Source organism: Rhinoderma darwinii, chromosome 1 (assembly GCF_050947455.1).
Source record: "Rhinoderma darwinii isolate aRhiDar2 chromosome 1, aRhiDar2.hap1, whole genome shotgun sequence".
NCBI classification, from domain to species: Eukaryota; Metazoa; Chordata; class Amphibia; order Anura; family Rhinodermatidae; genus Rhinoderma; species Rhinoderma darwinii.
In genome coordinates this window covers 164,530,564-164,550,897 of record NC_134687.1, presented here as the reverse complement: position 1 = coordinate 164,550,897, position 20,334 = coordinate 164,530,564, and the positions used below count along the sequence as shown (strand labels likewise).

Sequence of the window (20,334 nt, the reverse complement as noted above, 5' to 3'; positions counted from 1 at the left end):
GCTTCCCCTACATTTCTTCTTGCTCACTGTGAATCGTCGACACGCATTTAGCGGCGATTCACAGGTATTGCAGTTGCAATACCAGTGAATCCCTGCTAAATGCGTGTTGAAGATTCACGGTTAGCAAGAAGAAATGAAGGGAAGCAGCTCTCGTACGAGCGCTGCGGCCCCTTCAAAACAGTTGATCGGCAGGAGTCGGACGCTGACCCATGAGCGATTGATGGCCTAACCTGAGGATTGGCCATCAATTTTTATCGGCTGGAAAACCCCTTTAAGAACTACTGAAATATTCCCTTTCACAGAAGGTGAGGATATCGTTCTTCCTATACATATACATTAACGAATTGATCTAGAAATGCGTGTTTACTTACCTGCATCAATGTCATAGTTTACTGCATTGTTTCCTTCTGCATTATAAAAAAGATTTCTCAGTCCTTATGAAATTGTGGTTTTGTTTTGGTTCATTTTAAACTAAGTGATTGTACAGTTATAATATAACATAATTATTACCTATGCTATCTATTTTTACAGATTTTCTATTGGTAGATTATGCATGAGAGATACAAAGCATTCCCCTATGGAGGCAAGCTTGAAGATGGTGGATGGCACTTGATTTGTCCAGTTTATAAGTAGCTTTTATTTCAGCTCCTATAACTTATTCTTCTACAGAATACCTAATATCGTGGAATACTTTGCAAAATTTTGCATATTATAGAGGTCCTATAACAAAGAACCCTATTCATGTACCTGCTGCTGGAACCCTTTCAATAGGGGGTATGTTTGAGGTAGAGGCCATATTCACACCTGGTTTGCTGCAGATTTTTGGAGCGAAATCCGCAAAGTAAATGCAAGTAAGTGGGATTTTACAATGAGAAAAGGTTTCTATATTATGCCATTTAATTATTTACTGCTTAGGCTCCTCTCACACTAACGTTAAGCTCTCTGACAGAAGAGAGCTAAGCGGAGCTTAACGGTAGTGTGAACTTAGCCTTAGCTTTTTGGAGAAGATTAGCATGCAGGGTAAGGCTTCGTTCACATCTGTGTCGGGGTTCCGTTCATGGGTTCCGACAGACCTTTCCGTCAGGGGAACCCATGAAGAGAAATCATAGCTTTCCGTTTCATTAGCATTGATTTCAATGGTAATGCTTCCGTTGCTAATGGATTCCGTTTGTCTCCGTTCCGTAAGGTTTCCATTTTTTTGGCGGAATTATTAGCATAGACGACTACACTATTGATTCTGCCGAAAAAGACGGAAAACCTTACGAAATGGAGACAAACCATTAGCAACGGAAGAGTTACCATTGAAATAATTGGTAATACAAACGGAAGCTATGGTTTCGAATTGGTTTCCGTTCATGGGTTCCCCTGATGGAAAGGTCTGACGGAACCCCGATGCAGATGTGAAAGAAGCCTAAGGTATATGATGTATAAGCTTGGGTATTCTTGTGACATATAATCACCTCCTACAACTGGACCTGTAAGTACACACACGTTTTGAACATGTAAACTGAATGTATAGTTACCATCATCGCCAACACTGCTTACAGGATTTTCTGATTTTGCTTCTGGACGTTTTAAAATAACTAAGGACAAATAATATATTTTAGTTTACCGTGAAAGGTATAGTTAAAAGTCCTGTCAGATGTGTTTTTTATTAAAGTCATCACAATCTGAGTATTAAGTTCTTTTTCATTAGCATTGGATTTTATGTTGGATGAATTCAAGTAAATTAAACCCAAAACTGAATTTTAAATGTTTTGCATATTATGCAGTATTTTCCTCAGTATTATTATCAGGGTCTTTGTAAGGCCTTATTTACACGAACGTGTTTCACGTCCGTGATACGCGCGTCGCACGGACTTATGTAACTCAATGGGGCCGTTCGGACAGTCCGTGATTTTCACGCAGCGTGTGTCCGCTGCGTAAAACTCACGACATGTCCTATACTTGAGCGTGTTTTGCGCATCACGCACCCAGTGAAGTCAATGGATGCGTGAAAATCGCTCACAGCACACAGAAGCACTTCCGTGTGTCGCACTTCCTGCGTGTCATAAAGATGGCATATGCGTGAAAAGCACGCAGCCACACACCAAACATTGATGCCACACGGAACTGCCACGTGCGCAAAATGCAGCGTTTTTTGCGCGCGCCAAACGCACACGTTCGTGTGAATTTCGCCTAACAGAAACATTCCTTGTAACATTCTTTCTAAAGGATGCGGCCTATTTTGGGCCTTATGAGACACAGCAATTTTTTATTTTCTGCATGCATAACTGTATGATGGGATATAATTTATAATACAGTATAATATAATAACTATTATTATTTTATTAGTATTTTTTTTTAAAACACCTATTTCACATCTCTTTTTGATTTTCTTTACGCTGTCTACCATTTCGGCATACATTTTTTTGTTTTATTCTATGGGTGATTTTGGTTATGTCTATACCACAAATGATTTTTCATACGAAAATGTTGACCTACTGAAAAGTATGTACAGTATATGCCCTCAATACTTGGTCGGGGCTCCTTTTGCATGAATTACTGCATTAATGCGGCGTGGCATGGAGGCGATCAGCCTGTGGCACTGCTGAGGTGTTATGGAAGCCGAGGTTGCTTTGATAGTGGCCTTCAGCTCGTCTGCATTGTTGGGTCTGGTGTCTCTCATCCTCCTCTTGACAATACCCCATAGATTATCTATTGGGTTTAGGTCAGGCGAGTTTGCTGGCCAATCAAGCACAGAGATACTGTGGTTATTAAACCGGGTATTGGTACTTTGGCAGTGTGGGCAGGTGCCAAGTCCTGCTGGAAAATGAAATCAGCATCTCCATAAAGCTTGTCAGCAGAGGGAAGCATGAAGTGCGCTAAAATTTCCTGGTGGAATCCCATACCAGGAATCTTTTTAATATAGTTTCACTTTTTGAATTGAATTACTGAAATAAATTTACTTTTGGATGATATTCTAATTCATTGAGAGGAACCTGTATATAATGCTTTGGAATGCTTTGTATTTTTGCATTCTAGTTTAGCATTATTTATCATTAATGCCTGTCAGGCAAATAGCAATGACAGACCTGGAAGCCTTTGTTAGGCCTGGCTGATATGGGAACCCATTGTCACCCCGCGATTAACAACAGTATCTAAGGGAACAGCCAGTATCAGTTGGTTGTCAATTACAGCCAGGCTCCCGTGATGATCAGCTTCTGTGCTTGCGCTATCACCAGGACGTGCTATTATGTCCTATTGCGGTTAGGTGAATGCAATTAGAACATAATTTGCGGGAGGAGGTTAACTATTGAAGTTGGGTGGCTTAATTTCTGTCAACTGAAACTTTAATTTAAGTAGGTAGTGCAGTGTTAGACAGTATTGACCATCTTCATTTCAGCAAGAGTGCTCATTGGAGAAAGGTCAGATACTGATTTGCCATGAGAAAAAAAGGTAGGCAGGTATTCCCTATTTGACAAACAGTTTGAGTTGGCAGAAATGGAGTGCAGCCAGAATCGTAACTTAAAGAGGCTCTGTCACCAGATTATAAGTGCACTGTCTCCTACATAAGGAGATGGGCGCTGTAATGTAGGTGACAGCAGTGCTTTTTATTTAGAAAAAGGATCTATTTTTACCACATTATGAGCGATTTTAGCTTTATGCTAATTAGTTTCTTAATGCCCAACTGGGCGTGTTTTTATTTTATACCAAGTGGGTGTTGTGGAGAGAAGTGTATGACGCTGACCAATCAGTGACCAATCAGCGTCATACACTTCTCCCCATTCATTTACTCAGCACATAGTGACACTGCGTTGTTCACCATGTGCTGTCTTATGACCTAACCAAAAAATACAGCATGGATCCGACAGCCGAAAAATACTTTATTGAAATAATATAATAACATACAATACATAAAAGAATCCATAAACCGACAGGTTAAAAAGAGGACAATTGGCCATGCATCTCACAAGTAAACAAATAATGCGAAAATTATGCCAATGGCACACCTACCATTGTGTTCACCTATGGACTATGCTAAAGACCACAAATATATAGTAATCTAATAGATGGACGTATTTAATATAAGGTGGTAATGAAATAAGTTGTGAGGTCCATATAAACAACAGGAAAAGGTAAGGTAATAGTACACAGCAAGCTACAGGGATGCAACATACCCATTATAGATGCAGGAGTAGAGAGCACAGCATACGTCCGCCCCAACGCGCGTTTCGGCGCTAATGCCTTCGTCTGGGGGTCACCGTTACTGAAGTGTTTAGACAGTGAATAGAAATGACTTGGATAAGTAGAGTCGAGTAATCTGTAATCATTCCTTACCCTTCCAGAATAAAACACATGACACCGAGGTTGGATTTTAATGGCCACAGCAGCCGTTTATTATAAATTGTATGAAAATAAATTTTTTATAACCAAACATTAAATACCCAAGAATTCCCCAAAAATGGAATTCTTCCAAAAAACACATAACAAACCCTTAACAGGGTCAATATAAATAACACCAATAACATGACCAGGGGAAGCCCTTGAGGTTACCGCAAAATAGAAAAAACTAGCCATCTGCCACCACCACTTGCTTTTTACCTCCAGCCGTAACCCGGCTCGAAGGCACCGCTTACTTCTTCAGATGGCTTTGCCCATAAAGCACTTCAAAGGGGTAACACCCTAAGAAGCCTTCCACATATTTTGGGGGACGCATACCCCTGATGCGACCCCCCCCACCAGTTTTAGTGACCAACCTCAAGGACTCCCCCCGCCACTGCGAAATGGGCCTTGACCACCTCAAGCCTATGAGCTCCTCCACACCGACACCCCTCTTTCAATTCCTTCTGCCAGGGCCAAACTCCATAGATCTATCCCAACCTCATTCAAGTGCACCCCATCCTGTCTCCAATAACACCCCACACCCGATTCCAGGTCCCTGTGCCTGACCACCACTCCTCCATGTTTAGCCACAAATGCTGACACCGCCCTATTAACTTTAATTCTGGCCTTATTCAGCCTCTCCACGGATCGGGCCAAACGCCATGTCTTTCTGGGCACAATATCCGACCAAACTATAATTAGTCCCGGGTGCAACGCCCATAAGCACAACAAATCGTGCTTAATGTCCCTTATTAGATCGCGAAAGGGGCGCACGCCTAAGTCGTTTCCCCCAACATGTAACACTAAAACCTCAGGAACCCGATCTAGCTGAGTATAAACCTGAAATTCCTGTAACACCCTAGCCCAAACCATTCCCCTAAAACCCAACCAATGCAGGACAGCCTCATCCCGCGGAATCCTCAGTTGGCGGCCATCAGGGCGAACATCCGCCCTCAGCGCGCCCCAGTAAACAAAGGAGTGCCCCAAGATCCAAACCAGACAAGGGCGTGAACCTGTAAAGAGAGAAAAAAACACACCTCTTACAATCCCATTCGCACTCCATCTTACACAGGCGTAACACACACCCTAGTAATATATGAACAATGTTAAAGCAGATGAGGTCGCACATAGGTGAGGAAACGGTTGGACTCCCACCTCCCAATACGCTTCACCCCCGCCTCATCCAAACCCCATCTCACCGCTTCAGTCGCCGCGCCAATCCGAAAAGAATGGGAAGAATATTCAGTCTCCCGCACCCCGATTGCAAGCAAACAGCGCTTGAACACTGCACCAAATTGGAACCTAGATAAAAACGACCCATTCTCATATTGCAACAATGGAACCCCCATTGCCCCCTCTGTACCCCAAATGCAGAAACACAATGTACCGGGCACATCACCGAACCCTCGATAGCAAACAACACTATCCACCTTCCCTTGCCCGCTGTGTCCGTTTTTGACCTACGCAGCACAATCTCCACCCTATCAGCAAACAGCTCCACATCATCCAGACCTATTCCGCCCACTCGCGACACACTTGGCGACACCAATTCGCCCACTCTAAAAGCCCCGAAAAAGGCATAACGAAAAAGCCAACTGAAACAATCGGACTTCAAAGGCCGAACTACAAACCACCTCCACCGCCGTTCCCAGCAAGCAAAGAAACCGGCCGCCGCCGATCCACCGACACTCTCCCCCTGCGAATCCCTTTCAAGACTTGAACTGCTAAAAATTCCTTAGTCACATCCGCTACTCCATGCAGTTTTAGGCCAAACGCCACAGCGGACACAAACTTGTTCACCTTGGATACAGACACACCTGACTCATACGTGTCCCCCAGCCAATACAAAAGAGCCACCAATCTGTCCCGGTCAGATCGGACGTCACCTAGGTATCCCAACCAAAGCTCCCATTGAGCCCAGCCAGCCCTGTATGCTGCCCACGTAGAACTCGCCAGAGATCGCTCAATCAATGCTTCTGCCGCAGAGAAACCAACTCCCAAAGATGATCCGATCCGCTCCCGGCGCCAGCTGACGAAAACGGTCCCACTGCGAGCGAGAAAGGGCATCAGCAACACAATTTTCAATCCCCGGAACATGCACCGCCGCCACCCAAGCATTTAAGGACAAACAAACTAGCACTAAATGCCGTAACAGTTGCACCACCGGAGGAGACGACGCCGAGATATTATTGATAGCCAACACCACCCCTAGGTTATCGCAGTGAAAACGAATCTTCTTGTTCCTGAGCCTATCCCCCCCAATGGTCACCGTGACCACAATAGGGAATAGCTCAAACAGGGCCAAGTTTTTCGTCAAACCGTTGTCGACCCAGGTATCTGGCCACCCCCCGGCACACCACTGGCCCCCACAATAAGCTTCAAAACCACCCCCTCCAGCCGCATCTGTAAACAAATCTAGATCCACAGAGTCGAGAGCCCCATCCATCCAAAGGGACCGCCCGTTGTATTGCCTCAAAAACCGATGCCACACTTCCAAGTCCGCCCGGTGCACACAGCTCAATCTCACAAAATGATGCGGTGCCAACACACCGGCTGTCGCCGCCGCCAAACGCCTACTAAACACTCTGCCCATGGGCATGATCCGACACGCAAAGTTTAACTTCCCCAATACCGACTGCAAGCTGCGTAATGTAACCTTTTTAAGTCGAGACAACGCCTGAACCTCCGAACGAAGCCCCGTCAATTTATCTTCAGGGAGCCTACATTCCATCAAGACTGAGTCAATTTCTATGCCTAAAAAACGAATAACCGTAACCGGACCCTACGTTTTGTCAGGAGCCAACGGGACTCCAAAATCACTCATGACCCCCTGCAAAGCATACAAAATATTGGCACAGGGGGCGTGGCCAGCAGTCGATGGCGCCGGTCGCATAAACTGAGAGCTCCGCGCCCTGCCACGCAGATCCAGCAGCCTACAGCGGGGAAAGGTGCCTCATATGGGGAAAAAAAGACCCCAAGGGTCTAGACTCACCCCTGCAGCACAGCACCAGGTCGCCGCCGCTCCACCAACGATCGACGGCTACTTTCTTCGGCGGCAAGCCACGCCGCTCCCTCAGCCGCAGCCATCTTGGACAGCCTCGTGTCAGAAGGAAGGGGAGATGTCCGAGCAGGGAGAGGAGACAGTGCCCCACGTACAGGGTAAGCTGAATAGCCGGATGGCTAAAGTTCACCCTCCCAGCTCCCCTAAGCTGTCCTCCACCTCGTCCTGTGAACAGCAGGGAAGGGGGTCCCCTATCCCAGGAGCAATGGAGGCCAGGCCACGAGGAGCATCAGCTCAGTTAGAGGCCCCAGTACACCTGCTTGAACCACCAATGTCACAGCCCTCAGCACAAATGGCCCTACAGATTTGGCCTGCACCTAAACCTCAACGGCCCACGATCCAGCAGCCGGGGAGGAGAGACGATCTGGGGGATACACCATCTTTGACCCCCTATGCCCAGGCACCTGTATATGCCTCAGATTCTGACCTGGAGGATTCAGCCTCACTTCCTTCAGATGTGCCCCCTATGTGGAGGGAATGTTTCTCACAGTTGCCCACTAAAGAGGACTTTAAGAGTATGATACAAGAAGTGAAGGCAGCTTTTCGTTCAGAATTGGCGGGGGTGTCGCAGCATATACAGCAGATTGCTACGAGGGTGGAGGCTCTAGAAGATGACCACGATGCCACTAGGCGCCATGTCTCTGTGATACAGTCTTCAGTGTCCTCCCAGCTGGCGTCCATTAGAGATATGCAACTGCATCTAGAGGATTTGGATAACAGAGGTCGCCGTCATAATATAAGGATAAGGGGCATACCGGAGCCCTCGGGGTCTGAAGATCTTCCCATCGTGTTAGAGACTATCTTTAACGACCTTTTGGGTGCACCCCCGTCTAATCGGATACCGCTTGACAGAGCGCATAGAGCACTGAAACCAAAATCCATTACATCTCAGCCCAGAGATATCATCTGCTGTGTCCAGGATTTCCGCACTAAGGAGGACATTATGCTTAAAGCCCGTCAGCGTAAAGACCTGGAGTATGCCGGTGTGCCGATTCAGTTATTCCCGGATCTCTCCTGGATTACGTTACAGAAAAGACGTCTGCTTCGTCCGCTTCTCGCAGCCCTACGGGACCACAATATTATTTATCGATGGGGGTTTCCGTTCTCCCTTACAGCCCGAAGAGATGGTGTTTCTGCAACCCTGAGGTACCCAGGGGATTTGCCTCATTTCTGTGACTCCCTTGGTATACCAACGCCCAAGATGCAGAATTGGGAGACTCCTTTGCCGCCTTCGTCTCCACCTCCAGTCTGGCAGTCGGTCCGAAATAAGCGGAGGACCTCTCCAAGACGACAGTCTAACCGAAGTTCACCAAGACCTGATTTGAATTGATGGACGCTGCGCAGATACACGGCACCTCCGTAATATATGTGAAGGAGCCTGGTCACCCATACCAGCTGCTCCCTTCGCCAGTTGCACTATCCTAGGCTAAAAATGCATTTAGGATTATATTTCTGATTTTATGTTGCTTCTCTTTAATTCGTTAACGTAAATTGTGGCAGGGCGCGATTGCCCGGGATACACTTGGCTCTTTCACCCCCTTTTTGTTTTTTCTCGGCCTGTACGTATTTATACGTACTTTTGTACTAGGTTCCTCGACTGTTGAGACCCGACCTCCTTTTTTGATAGGGGTAATTTGTTTTGCAGTTCTCCCTCTGTTTTTAGAGAGAGTTGCAAAGGGTAATATTGTATTACCAGTTTTCTTTTGCTTTAATATCACCCGCCCCAGGGTATAGTATTCTCCCTGGTAGTATTTTCTGAGTGTGTTTGAAATTCATTGATCTCATGCATTTCTCTTTGTTCTCACTGCAGATATGTGTATTGTCTCCCTGGTACGTCTTTACCCCAGTGTCTTTCCCTCCCCTCCTACTTTCATCCGAAATAACACTTGAGACGACAGTGAATCCTCCAAGAACCTCCAAGGTAGAAGGACGCCGTAGAACACTGCTTGCTTTGAAACCGACATGGGACTGGCCCCGACATAACTGTGAGCTGTATACATCCGCACTTTCCACATCATTCTTTGCTCTTTCATACATCTTTGACCATGGTTAAATTTGTCACACTTAATGTCAAGGGTCTCAACTCCAATGTGAAGAGACGCTTGCTTCTCAGGGAGTTGAAATCGCTTGGAGCGGAAGTTGCTTTTCTGCAGGAAACACACTTAGATTCATCCGGAACTTTCCAATTTGCCCGAGGGGCGTATCCTGCTGTGTACTCTGCCTCGTCAGGTCGCAAAAGGGAGGGGGTGGCCATTTTGATAGCAGCTTCCTGCCCCATACAAGTTCACACCTCACATCTAGATCCGAAAGGCAGATATGTTATAATAGAGGGGACTTTGCTTGGACAGCCCATTGTTTTATGTAACGTTTACTCTCCTAATACCGCACAGATTCCATTCCTACGTAGACTCCTTTCTAAACTCCAGAAGCTTCCTAGGGGGGCATGGCTGGTGGGAGGAGATTTTAATGTCCCGTTCTCCACGTCCATGGATAGGGTCTCTCTTACACACGCTACTCCGACGCCCACCCTTACAGGACTTTCTACACGTTTTAGGCAACTAATTAGAGAGCACCAGCTCTATGATTTGTGGCGAGTGGATCACCCAGGTGATAGGTCCTATACCTTCTTCTCCCATACGCACAGCACTCATACACGCTTAGATTACTTTTTTGGTAATGTCCCTGCCCTCCGTGCGCTCCAGGGGGCGAATATAGACCCCATCTCTTGGTCAGATCACGCACCAGTTTCTGTGTCCCTACAGATAGGGAAACCAAATACGAGAGTATGTCATTGGCGCTTAAACGAAACTTTGATTAAGTCCCCTTCTCTTAGGGACAGCCTGGCCGGACATATGCGGGAATTTTATGCACTTAATGAGGGATCGGTTCCTTCAGTATCCACTCTTTGGGAGGCGCATAAGGCGGTGATGAGAGGGCAATGCATAGTAATGGGATCTAGATTGAAAAGAGACTCTCGGGCCAAGCGGGTGGCTCTCCATCGGACAATTACTAAGTTGGAGAGAGAAATGGGGATTAAACCGGCGGTCCCGACACTACGGAAATTGATAGAGGCTAGAGCACAACTCAAGGACTTAGCTATGAAGGGGGTAGAAAAGTCATTACTATACACAAAAAGGAAATATTACGACAAAGGTAATAAGGCGCACTCGCTTCTGGCCAGACTATTGCGGGATCAGGCGACTGTTCGTACTCCACAGGCGGTTCGGGATAAGGCGGGCATACTCCAGCATCACCCAGACACGATAGCCACACTTTTTCATGACTATTATAAATCCTTATACCACCTGCCAAATACCTTACCACCTGATCCGGCTCGTCGGAGGGAAACGCTGCAAGCATATCTCTCTTCCTGTGCTCTCCCTAAACTGAAAGATGAGGAGCTTTCATCCCTGAATGCCCCGATCTCTGCGGAGGAATTGTTTGATATATTGAAGGACCTCCCTAGTGGTAAGGCCCCTGGACCAGATGGCTTTACATATGGGTATTATAAGACCTTTGCAGAGATCTTGGTTCCACGGATGGCTTCGTTATTTAATGAATTTCTACAGGGTTCTCCCATCCCTCAAACATTCCTGCATTCTCATATCACGCTGATCCCTAAACCGGGTAAAGACCACGCAGAGTGCTCCAATTACAGACCCATAGCCCTTCTGAATTCGGATCTAAAAATTTTCACCCGTCTTCTAGCTAATAGACTCAATGTTTGGCTCCCTTCTTTGATTCACAAAGACCAAGTGGGCTTTGTGCCTCTTAGGCAAGGAGGAGACAACACACGAAGGGCCCTTGACCTCATTGATGCCCTCCAAAAGCAAAAGGAATCGGCGATCCTTCTTAGTCTAGATGCAGAGAAGGCGTTTGACCGCTTGGGATGGCCATTTATGTTCGAAACTCTAAATTCATTTGGGATTTCGGGCCCTTATTTGACAGCACTGCGTGGTCTCTACTCCAAACCGACAGCGGCAATTAAACTCCCACACTCCACCTCCCCTCCGTTTCAAATCTGGAATGGTACACGTCAGGGGTGTCCCCTATCCCCACTTTTATTTGTGCTATGCATAGAACCTTTAGCAGCTCAAATACGGAAATCCAGGGATATAGCGGGGGTCCAGATACAAGATAAAGAGTTTAAGGTTTCCCTGTTTGCAGATGACGTCCTCTTGACTATCACTAAACCTCATACCTCCCTCCCTAACCTTACTACAGTTCTCCGTAGGTATGGGAGGCTGTCAGGATATAAAACTAATACATCTAAAACGGAAGCGCTCCCTCTTAATGTCCCACACCAGGAGCTCCAGCTACTCAAACACAACTACACCTACAACTGGAAGGAAACCTCCCTGACTTATTTAGGAGTTCAACTCACTCCCTCCTATACGTCGGTTTACAAGGCTAATTTCCCCTCTCTGTTTGTAGAGCTACGTCAGCTAATGGCCAGGTGGGATCCTCTTCCCATGTCATTTTTTGGGCGCATAGCAGCGGTCAAAATGACCTTGCTCCCTAAATTACTGTACTACTTTGAGACTTTGCCGGTAGCAGTACCTATGAAGGAATTGCGGGCCATGCAGTCTTCTATCCTCAGGTTCATATGGCATTCCGGCAGACATCGAATTCCGAAATCAGTTTTATTATCGGGTCGATCTGCGGGTGGGCTATCGGTCCCTGATGTGGTGAAGTACTACTGGGCGGCACACCTCCGTCGCATACCCAGCTGGGTGTCTTTAAGGGCGTACAATAAATGGACCGAAATAGAGAAGCTATGGATGGCCCCGGTCCACCCAAACTCCCTGTTATGGGGTGACCCACTGGTAATGCCGACTGCATCTTTATTGGGTCCCATGAGATTTCAAAGGGAGGTGTGGGAAACCTGTAAAAACCGCTTCCATTTGGCATCGGGTTGCCCGCCCTTGATTTCGGTACTCTACACTCCCACTATTCCGGGGGGCACTACCTCCCGAATAGTCCGATTGTGGACGGGAATTGAGGTATTTCACCTGGCTGATATGGTTGATCCCCACACGCAAGAGCTTCACCCGTTTTCATACTTTCAAAAACATCATAATATTCCCTCCGCTGCGTTCTTTCACTATCTTCAGGTTAGACATTACATGCAGCAAACTTTTAGATCCACGCGGGTTACTGCACCTACAAGCTTCGAAAGGTTATGTCGGTATGCTACCACCACTAGGGGGCTTATCTCAGCCATTTATGCATTATTGCTATCCCCGGAGGGTTCCCCTCCGCCTGGGCATAGATACATGTTGAAGTGGGAGGCCTTACTGAATAAATCCATCCCGCTCTCATTGTGGCAGATTATTTGGTCGCAAGCAGCTAAAACCTCCATCTGCACTGCATATAAGGAAAACCAATATAAAATCCTTATGTTTTGGTACCATACCCCTGCCTTTTTGCATAGCTTCAATCCGGGTATTCCGTCGGATTGCTGGCGATGTAGAGGTCAGAGAGGTGATCTGTTCCATATTTTCTGGAGCTGTTCACTGGTACAACAGTATTGGTTGGAAGTTAAGAACTTGGCATTGGCGGTGTTGCAGCAGGATATTCCCTTAGACCCTCTTCATTACCTCCTAAATGTTCCCCCTAGGTCTTTGGGGAAATCACCAGCTCGACTCTTTCGACACTTTCTCACAGCCGCTAAGACGTTGATAGCGTGGAAATGGAGACAGACAACCCCTCCCTCCCACATCGACTTAGTAACTAGAATTAGGGAAATACGTACAATGGAGCATATGACGGCCTCTATTGACAATGAACTGGACAGGTTCAAAGTGGTGTGGGACCCGTGGGACAAGTATTGGATACAGGGAACTCAAGATTAGGTGGTAGGTGGAGCTCCGACTATCCCCCCCCCCTCACCCCCTTAAACCCCTGTGTTTTTTCCCAGATGTTTTGTCTGTCTATTGAAAGTTACTGTCTTACTATGTGAATTGCATGGCCCTTCATGCTGCTCTAAGTTATATGTATATTTTTGAAAAATGTTCAATAAAAACACAGTTGAAACCAAAATATTGGCACACACCGCTGAACCACCCGGGCCAACACATAAAAAATCATCAAGGTAATGAATGACAGACTTCACACCTGCGAACTCCCGTATTACCCATTCCAAAAAAGAACTAAATGCCTCAAAATAGGCGCACGACAGGGAACAACCCATAGGCAAACAACGATCAACAAAAAATTCCCCTTCCCAAAAACAACCCAACAACCGTTGGCTCATGGGATGAATCGGCAGTAACCGAAAGACCACCTCAATATCCGTTTTTGCAAGCAAGGCACCTTCACCCGCTTCCCGAACCAAAACCACCGCCTTATCAAACGACGCGTACACCACCGAACACAACCCCGGATCAATCCAATCATTCACCGATGCACCCCGGGGAAAGGACAGATGATGTATTAAACTAAACTTGTTCGGCTCACGCTTAGGCACCACACCCAATGGGGAAACCACAAGAAACATCCACAGGGGGTTCCACAAAAGGCCCCGCCATGTGGCCCAAAATAACCTCTTTACGCAGTTTCTCAGTCACCACCCCCGAGTGTTGATACGCGGACCGGAGATTCAGACGAGTGACTGGAATGTCATAAGGGGGAGAAGGAATCACAAAGCCCATGCTAAAACCATCCGCAATCAACTTCTCCCCAGCCCTATCCGGATATCTACTTAGAAAGGGGGCCATCCTCTCCAACCTCACCGGCGTCAATCCCTTGACCAGCTGAACCCCCCGGACCCCCTCCCCTTTTGCCTTTTCGCAAGCACTTTGACGTGCCATGGGACGTCCCGCTGCAATGGGAACACACATGCTTGAATTTGCACATGGCCCCAAATTTACATTAGCCGTCGCTAAATTGCCAACAGAAACCAAGTTTCGAACCGGAACCCTGACCTGACTGGCCGACCTGCCCTGCAGATCCTCCGCTCCCTGGAAAGGACTGTCCCGGCTTAACCGGAGCAGTAACCCTCAACCACAACGCAATGTCCTTCTGATCCCATCTAATGCTGGGTCGTACCGCCTTCCACTGCCGAAACTGCTCGTCGTTACGCAGCCATGCCATACCGCCGTACACCCGATGCGCCTCGCCGATAGCATCCATATAACAAAAAAGAGCAGAACAATGCTCCGGAGCCTTCTCCCCAACCACGCTAGCTAAGATTGCGAACGCCTGCAGCCAGTTCACAAACGTTTGTGGAATGAGACGATAACGCCGCCGTTCCTCCTCCTCTTTCTTACTCTCATCCCTTTTTCCTTTATCCAAATTAAATTTCGCCAAAGGAAGGAGAGAAAATATTTCTACATACTCGTCCTTCCAAATGCGCTCGCGGACCTCCGGTTTCAAATGCGCCCCCAACGGACCTTCCAAATACACATAAACTTCACCCCGCGCTCTATCATCCAACCGCACCCTGTCACCTTCCTGTGCCCCATCCATCTGCACCGACACCGCCACAGCCCCCGCGGAGCCCCCTACTTGCACCCTATCCGGCGGCTGCCCCACCCCCGGCGCTACCGTCCCCCCCAAACCGCAACCGGGGCCACTCCCGCCGATACCGGTGCCTGCATTTGGTGAATTTGTTCACCAGCTCGCGCAAACATCCCACTAGTTCCGCGAAGTCGCTACCACCCCCCCTGAAGACCCGCCGACGGCTGCATTGCCCGACGCAACCCCCGCACCCCCCGACATACCAGCAGTATTAAAAGAGAAAGAAGATGAACACCCACCTTGCTGCTCAGGCGCTGTGATCCCACCAGCCGGACTAACTTGACCATGCTGATGCTCCACAACTTCTCCCTCTTCCAATTCACCCGCCATCCGCGACCGCTGCCCACACGCACAAAAGAGCACGGAGATCCTCTACCAGACTGTCCCAAAGGGCCGGCCTCCATCGGAGCCCTGATGCTGATAGGGCCAACCTCCTGCTGCCCGATATGCGGAACCCATACTTTCGAGCGCACTCCACGGCCCACCGGACTCGCCATCCTCCTTGCAGAATGCCTCGAAGCAGCCAGCCCCCTGATTGGCACGTCATCATGCGGGGCTGCCGACATTCCTGTATCCTGCATCACACCCGACAGAGGGGGGTATTTGGGAAGCCAGGAGCTGACCCCCCCCCTAACCGCCAAGCACCGCCGCGGCTGGGTATTTCTGCCGGGCCGGGACCTGCTAAGGGATGCAGCGACCCTGGAGGGGCTTCCCCTGCGGCGCCGTGCCTGCGGGATTTCTTCAGGGCTAAGTCTCGCCGGAGGTTGGGTACGCCGAGACCTGCGAGCGGGCACAACATCTGAGGAACCGGGATCGATCCCTCCACTACCCGGAGTTGTGAACAGCAGAGGGCTGCCCACGTCTAACTCAAGCACTACAGGGAACGACAGTGAGGGGGACGACGGTGAGGAAGCCGCCCCTCCCCCTCCCTGGACACCGCGCGATGTGAGCGCCGGGGCCCTGCTGCCTGGGGCACAGCCAGCCCCAAGAGTCTCGTCACCTGTGCCTCGAACCAGCCTTCATCCTGCAGGTCAGCTGTCGCCCGGAGCCGCTCCACCAGCCCCTCGAATGACGCCATCGCAGTTAACACAGGTCAGTCACAGTCAGGATGAACAGCGCTAAGGACTGCTGTTGATGCTATTCCTCCCGCTGTCTCCCTCGCATTGAGGAAAACAGCGGGAAGCCCTAGATTCACACCCCCTCCTCCTTCCAAACCACTCCCCTTCCCTCCCCTAACCACTGCTACAAACTTTCCTTAACTCCTTCCTACCCACTCCCTCCTATCCTGTCATGGCAGCCTCCCCTTATGTCTTGCAGGCAGCAGTGCGGCCTCTCCTTTCCTTCCAGCCAGGACGGGATGTCTATTCACAATCCCGACACTTCTGTAACATTTCTGTGGTACTTACAGCAGAGCAAAGCTTAATCTCCCTGTAACCTGTCATTTACAGCGTGATCTCGCGAGATTACGCTTGCTCTGCTGTAAGTAGCACACAAACGTTAGCGAAGTGTCGGGATTGTGAATAGACATCCCGTCCTGGCTGGAAGGAATGTCTATTCAGTGTCAGGACACTTCAGTAACGTTAATGTGTCAGTATAAGACAGCACATAGTGAACAACGCAGTGTCACTAAGCGCTGAGTAAATGAATGGAGAGAAGTGTATGACACTGATTGGTCACTGATTGGTCAGCGTCATACACTCCTCTGTACAATGCACACTTGGTCTAAAGTAAAAACACGCCCAGCTGGGCATTAGGAGCGATTTTAGCTTTATGCTAATTAATGTCTTAACGTGGTAAAAATAGATAATTTTTCTAAATAAAAAGGACTGCTGTCACCTACATTATAGTGCCAATCTCCTTATGTAGGAGATAGGGCACTTATAATGTGGTGACAGAGCTTCTTTAAAGCTGTTTTTTATAGTTGCAAATTTTCTTACAAAGAGATCTTACCCACCGTAACTGGAAAACTTGCTTGAATTATCAAAGCTTAGGCTTTATTCACACCACATTTCTAGACTACATTCAGAATATATACATATGTGTTTAGATAGGGGGAAAAAAAAGCCTATATATTTTTCTTTTACAATGGGAGTCAATAGCATATAAATACATACGTTTGGTGGCGCTCTTGAAATATGCACACCGAATGTAATGCCTGAAGACAGGCGGTATTAATAGAACATTAAAATGGTGACTTTCCTGTAAAGATGTGAATCTTTCATTCTAGTGAAACTTATTTTTATATGTCTTCAGCAACAAGGAAAGCTTCAAGTTCTTGTACAGCTTTTAACTATATTCCCTTTGTATTACTGTAACTGTGTTGTCACCTAGGCCACAGATATTAACCCCTTCAGGACACAGCCTATTTTGGCCTTGTGGACACATACGATTTTTTCAAATCTGACATGTGTCGCTTAATGTGGTAATAACTTTGGAATGCTTTAACCTATCCAAGCGATTCTGAGAATGTTTTCTCGTGACATATTGTACTTTATGTTAGTGAAAAAATGTGGTCGATAAATTCAACACTTATTTGTGAAAAACCTCAAATTTTAGCAAATTAAGACTTAATCATTTTTCTAAATTTAAATGTATCTAACTAGTAAAACAGATTGTAATACCACACAAAATATTTACTAGTTAACATTTCCCATATGTCTAATTTATGTTTGCATAGTTTTTTCACGTCCTTTTATTTTTACTTTAGTATAGTATATATATATATATTTTTACCCTTTAGGATATGTGCACACACACTAATTACGTCCGTAATTGACGGACGTATTTCGGCCGCAAGTACCGGACCGAACACAGTGCAGGGAGCCGGGCTCCTAGCATCATAGTTATGTACGATGCTAGGAGTCCCTGCCTCGCTGCCGGACAACTGTCCCGTATTGTAATCATGTTTTCAGTACGGGACAGTAGTTCCACGGAGAGGCAGGGACTCCTAGCATCGTACATAAGTATGATGCTAGGAGCCCGGCTCCCTGCACTGTGTTCGGTCCGGTACTTGCGGCCGAAATACGTCCGTCAATTACGGACGTAATTAGTGTGTGTGCACTACCCTAATGAGCCATTTCCTGTGCTGCGCAACATTTTACACCACACCATTTCTCCAGGTGTTCTTATTTTTCCCGCAGTTGGGGAGATGTATCAACACTAGTGCAGAGTACGATGCTGAAGTTGGTTTCTTATTCACATTTTCTGTATTTTTGTTTTTTATGAACATTTTAAAGTGAAAACTTAAGTTAATAATAAAATACGTTGCACTAAGCTGCCCAGAAGTGAAAACACTTTACAGCCTAAAAACAGCACTGTGTTCGGTCCGGGACTTGTGGCCGAAATACGTCCGTCAATTACGTACGTAATTAGTGTGTGTGCACATACCCTTAGGCGTTTCACAGGAATTAAGGCAAAGTAGAGGTGAAATTTATAAATTAAATGTTCTTTTGCTGAAATTTATTTGTAATACATTTTTTTCTGTAACACTATTATAATATTACGAGGGAAACGCAACTCAATATTTATTGCACCAGCCTAAGAAGCAAAGGAGCACCTAGTGGATTTTTAGGAATATATTTTAGGCACCATGTCAGGTTTGAAGAGGTCATGTGGTACCTAAACAGTCGAAACCCCCAAAAGTGACCCCATTTTGGAAACTACACCGCTCAAGGCATTTTTCTAGGGGTATAGTTAGAATTTTGACCCCACAGTTTTTTTTGCAGAATTTAGTGGAATTAGTCTGTGAAGATGAAAATCACCTTTTTCTGCGAAAACATAGAATTTTTTCATTTTTACAAGGAATAAAGGATTAAAAGCACCCCAACATTTGTAAAGCAATTTCTTCCGATTACGGCAATACCTCATATGTGGTCATAAACGGCTGTTTGGACTCACAGCAGGGCTCAGAAGGGAAGGAGCGCCTTTTGGATTTTAGAGCCCATATTTTGCTGGATTGGTTTTCAGTGCCATGTCGCGTTTGCAACGCCCTGGAGGGACCAAAACAGTGGAAACCCCCCAAAAGTGACCCCATTTTGGAAAATACACCCCTCAAGGAATTTTCTTAGGGGTATAGTTAGCATTTTGACCCCACAGGTTTTTAGTAGAATTTTGTGGAATTAGGCCGTGAAAATGAATATCTCCTGAGTACGGCAATACCCCATATGTGGTAAAATGTGTTTTTTTTTTTTTATTAGAAATAAATTAACCCTTTCAGGACTGATGCTTTTTTGCTTTTTCGTTTTTCACTCCCCACCTTCCAAGAGCCACAACTTTTTTATTTTTCCATCAATAGAGTGGTGTGAAGGCTTATTATTTGCGGGAGAAGTTGTAGTTTCTATTGACACCATTTAAAGTACCATATAATGTACTGGGAAACTGAACACAAATTATTTGCGGGCTAAAATTGGAAAAAACTGATTCCTCCATTATTTTATTTTATTTTTTTTCAAAATTCTTTTATTTTCCGTTTTCCAAAACACAAATAAGATAGTGCAGACATAAGCAGCACAGGCATTGGCTCACAGACCAGTATATGCAGTTACAGTAAGTGCAAGAGTAAAACAAAAAACAACAACCTACAGCTGAAAACGGTATTGCAAAAGACATTTCATGCATCCTGAACCCGCCGCCATGCATAATGACCTGTATGAGAACAGGAGAGAGATAGAGAGAGAGGCGAAAGAGAAGGGGGGGGGGGGGGGGCAGAGGGAAAAAAAGTTAGGAGAGAAAACTAATATTACATACTAGGCCTAGGAATTATACTCAGGAGGTCATAAGGGTCCTAAACTCCACAGAAGATTGAAATCGAATCCAATGATGCCACGTTTTGAGGCATTTAGCAAGGGTCCCTTTCATAGATGCAGTAAGGTCCTCCATTTTCATAATCTGGATCTTGCCGAACCACATGCCCACCGATGGAGGACAAGATTGTCTCCACAGCGCGGGGACGGACTCTCTAGCTGTATTCACCAGAGGGTTTTGTTTTTATGTCTTTCGACAACTTTAGTTTTATTCTGCGCCTCAATACGATTACGGTGATACCAAATTTATGTAGTTTTTTTTATATTTAACTACTTTTACAAAGAAAAGACTATTTGTTAAAAAAAATAAAACATTTTGTATCATCATATTCTGAGATGCATAACTTTTTTATTTTTTGGTCGATTGAGCGGTGTGAGGGCTTATTTTTGGTGGGACGAGCTGTAGCTTTTATTGGTTGCATTTTATGGTACATACAACTTCTTTATCAGTTTTTATAACAGTTTTTTTTAGAGCTAAGGTGATCAAAAAACAGCGATTTTGTCGGTTTCAATTCTTTATTTCGTATGGCGTTCACCATGCACAATAAATTATGTTTTACTTTATTCTGTGGTTCGATACGATTA

The 20,334-nt window shown here is 46.3% G+C and overlaps 1 protein-coding gene across 1 annotated transcript in view; it reads right to left on the bottom strand.

Moving 5' to 3' along the window:
* The window catches only part of CFI (complement factor I), an 88,457-nt gene that overhangs the window by 44,898 nt on the left and 23,225 nt on the right, over positions 1 to 20,334 (bottom strand). The window contains exons 7-8 of the mRNA XM_075860523.1: positions 1,524 to 1,583; positions 372 to 407 (exon numbers count right to left, since the gene is read on the bottom strand). Coding sequence (XP_075716638.1) covers positions 372 to 407; positions 1,524 to 1,583 — 96 coding nt within the window. The remainder of the gene's footprint in view (positions 1 to 371; positions 408 to 1,523; positions 1,584 to 20,334) is intronic.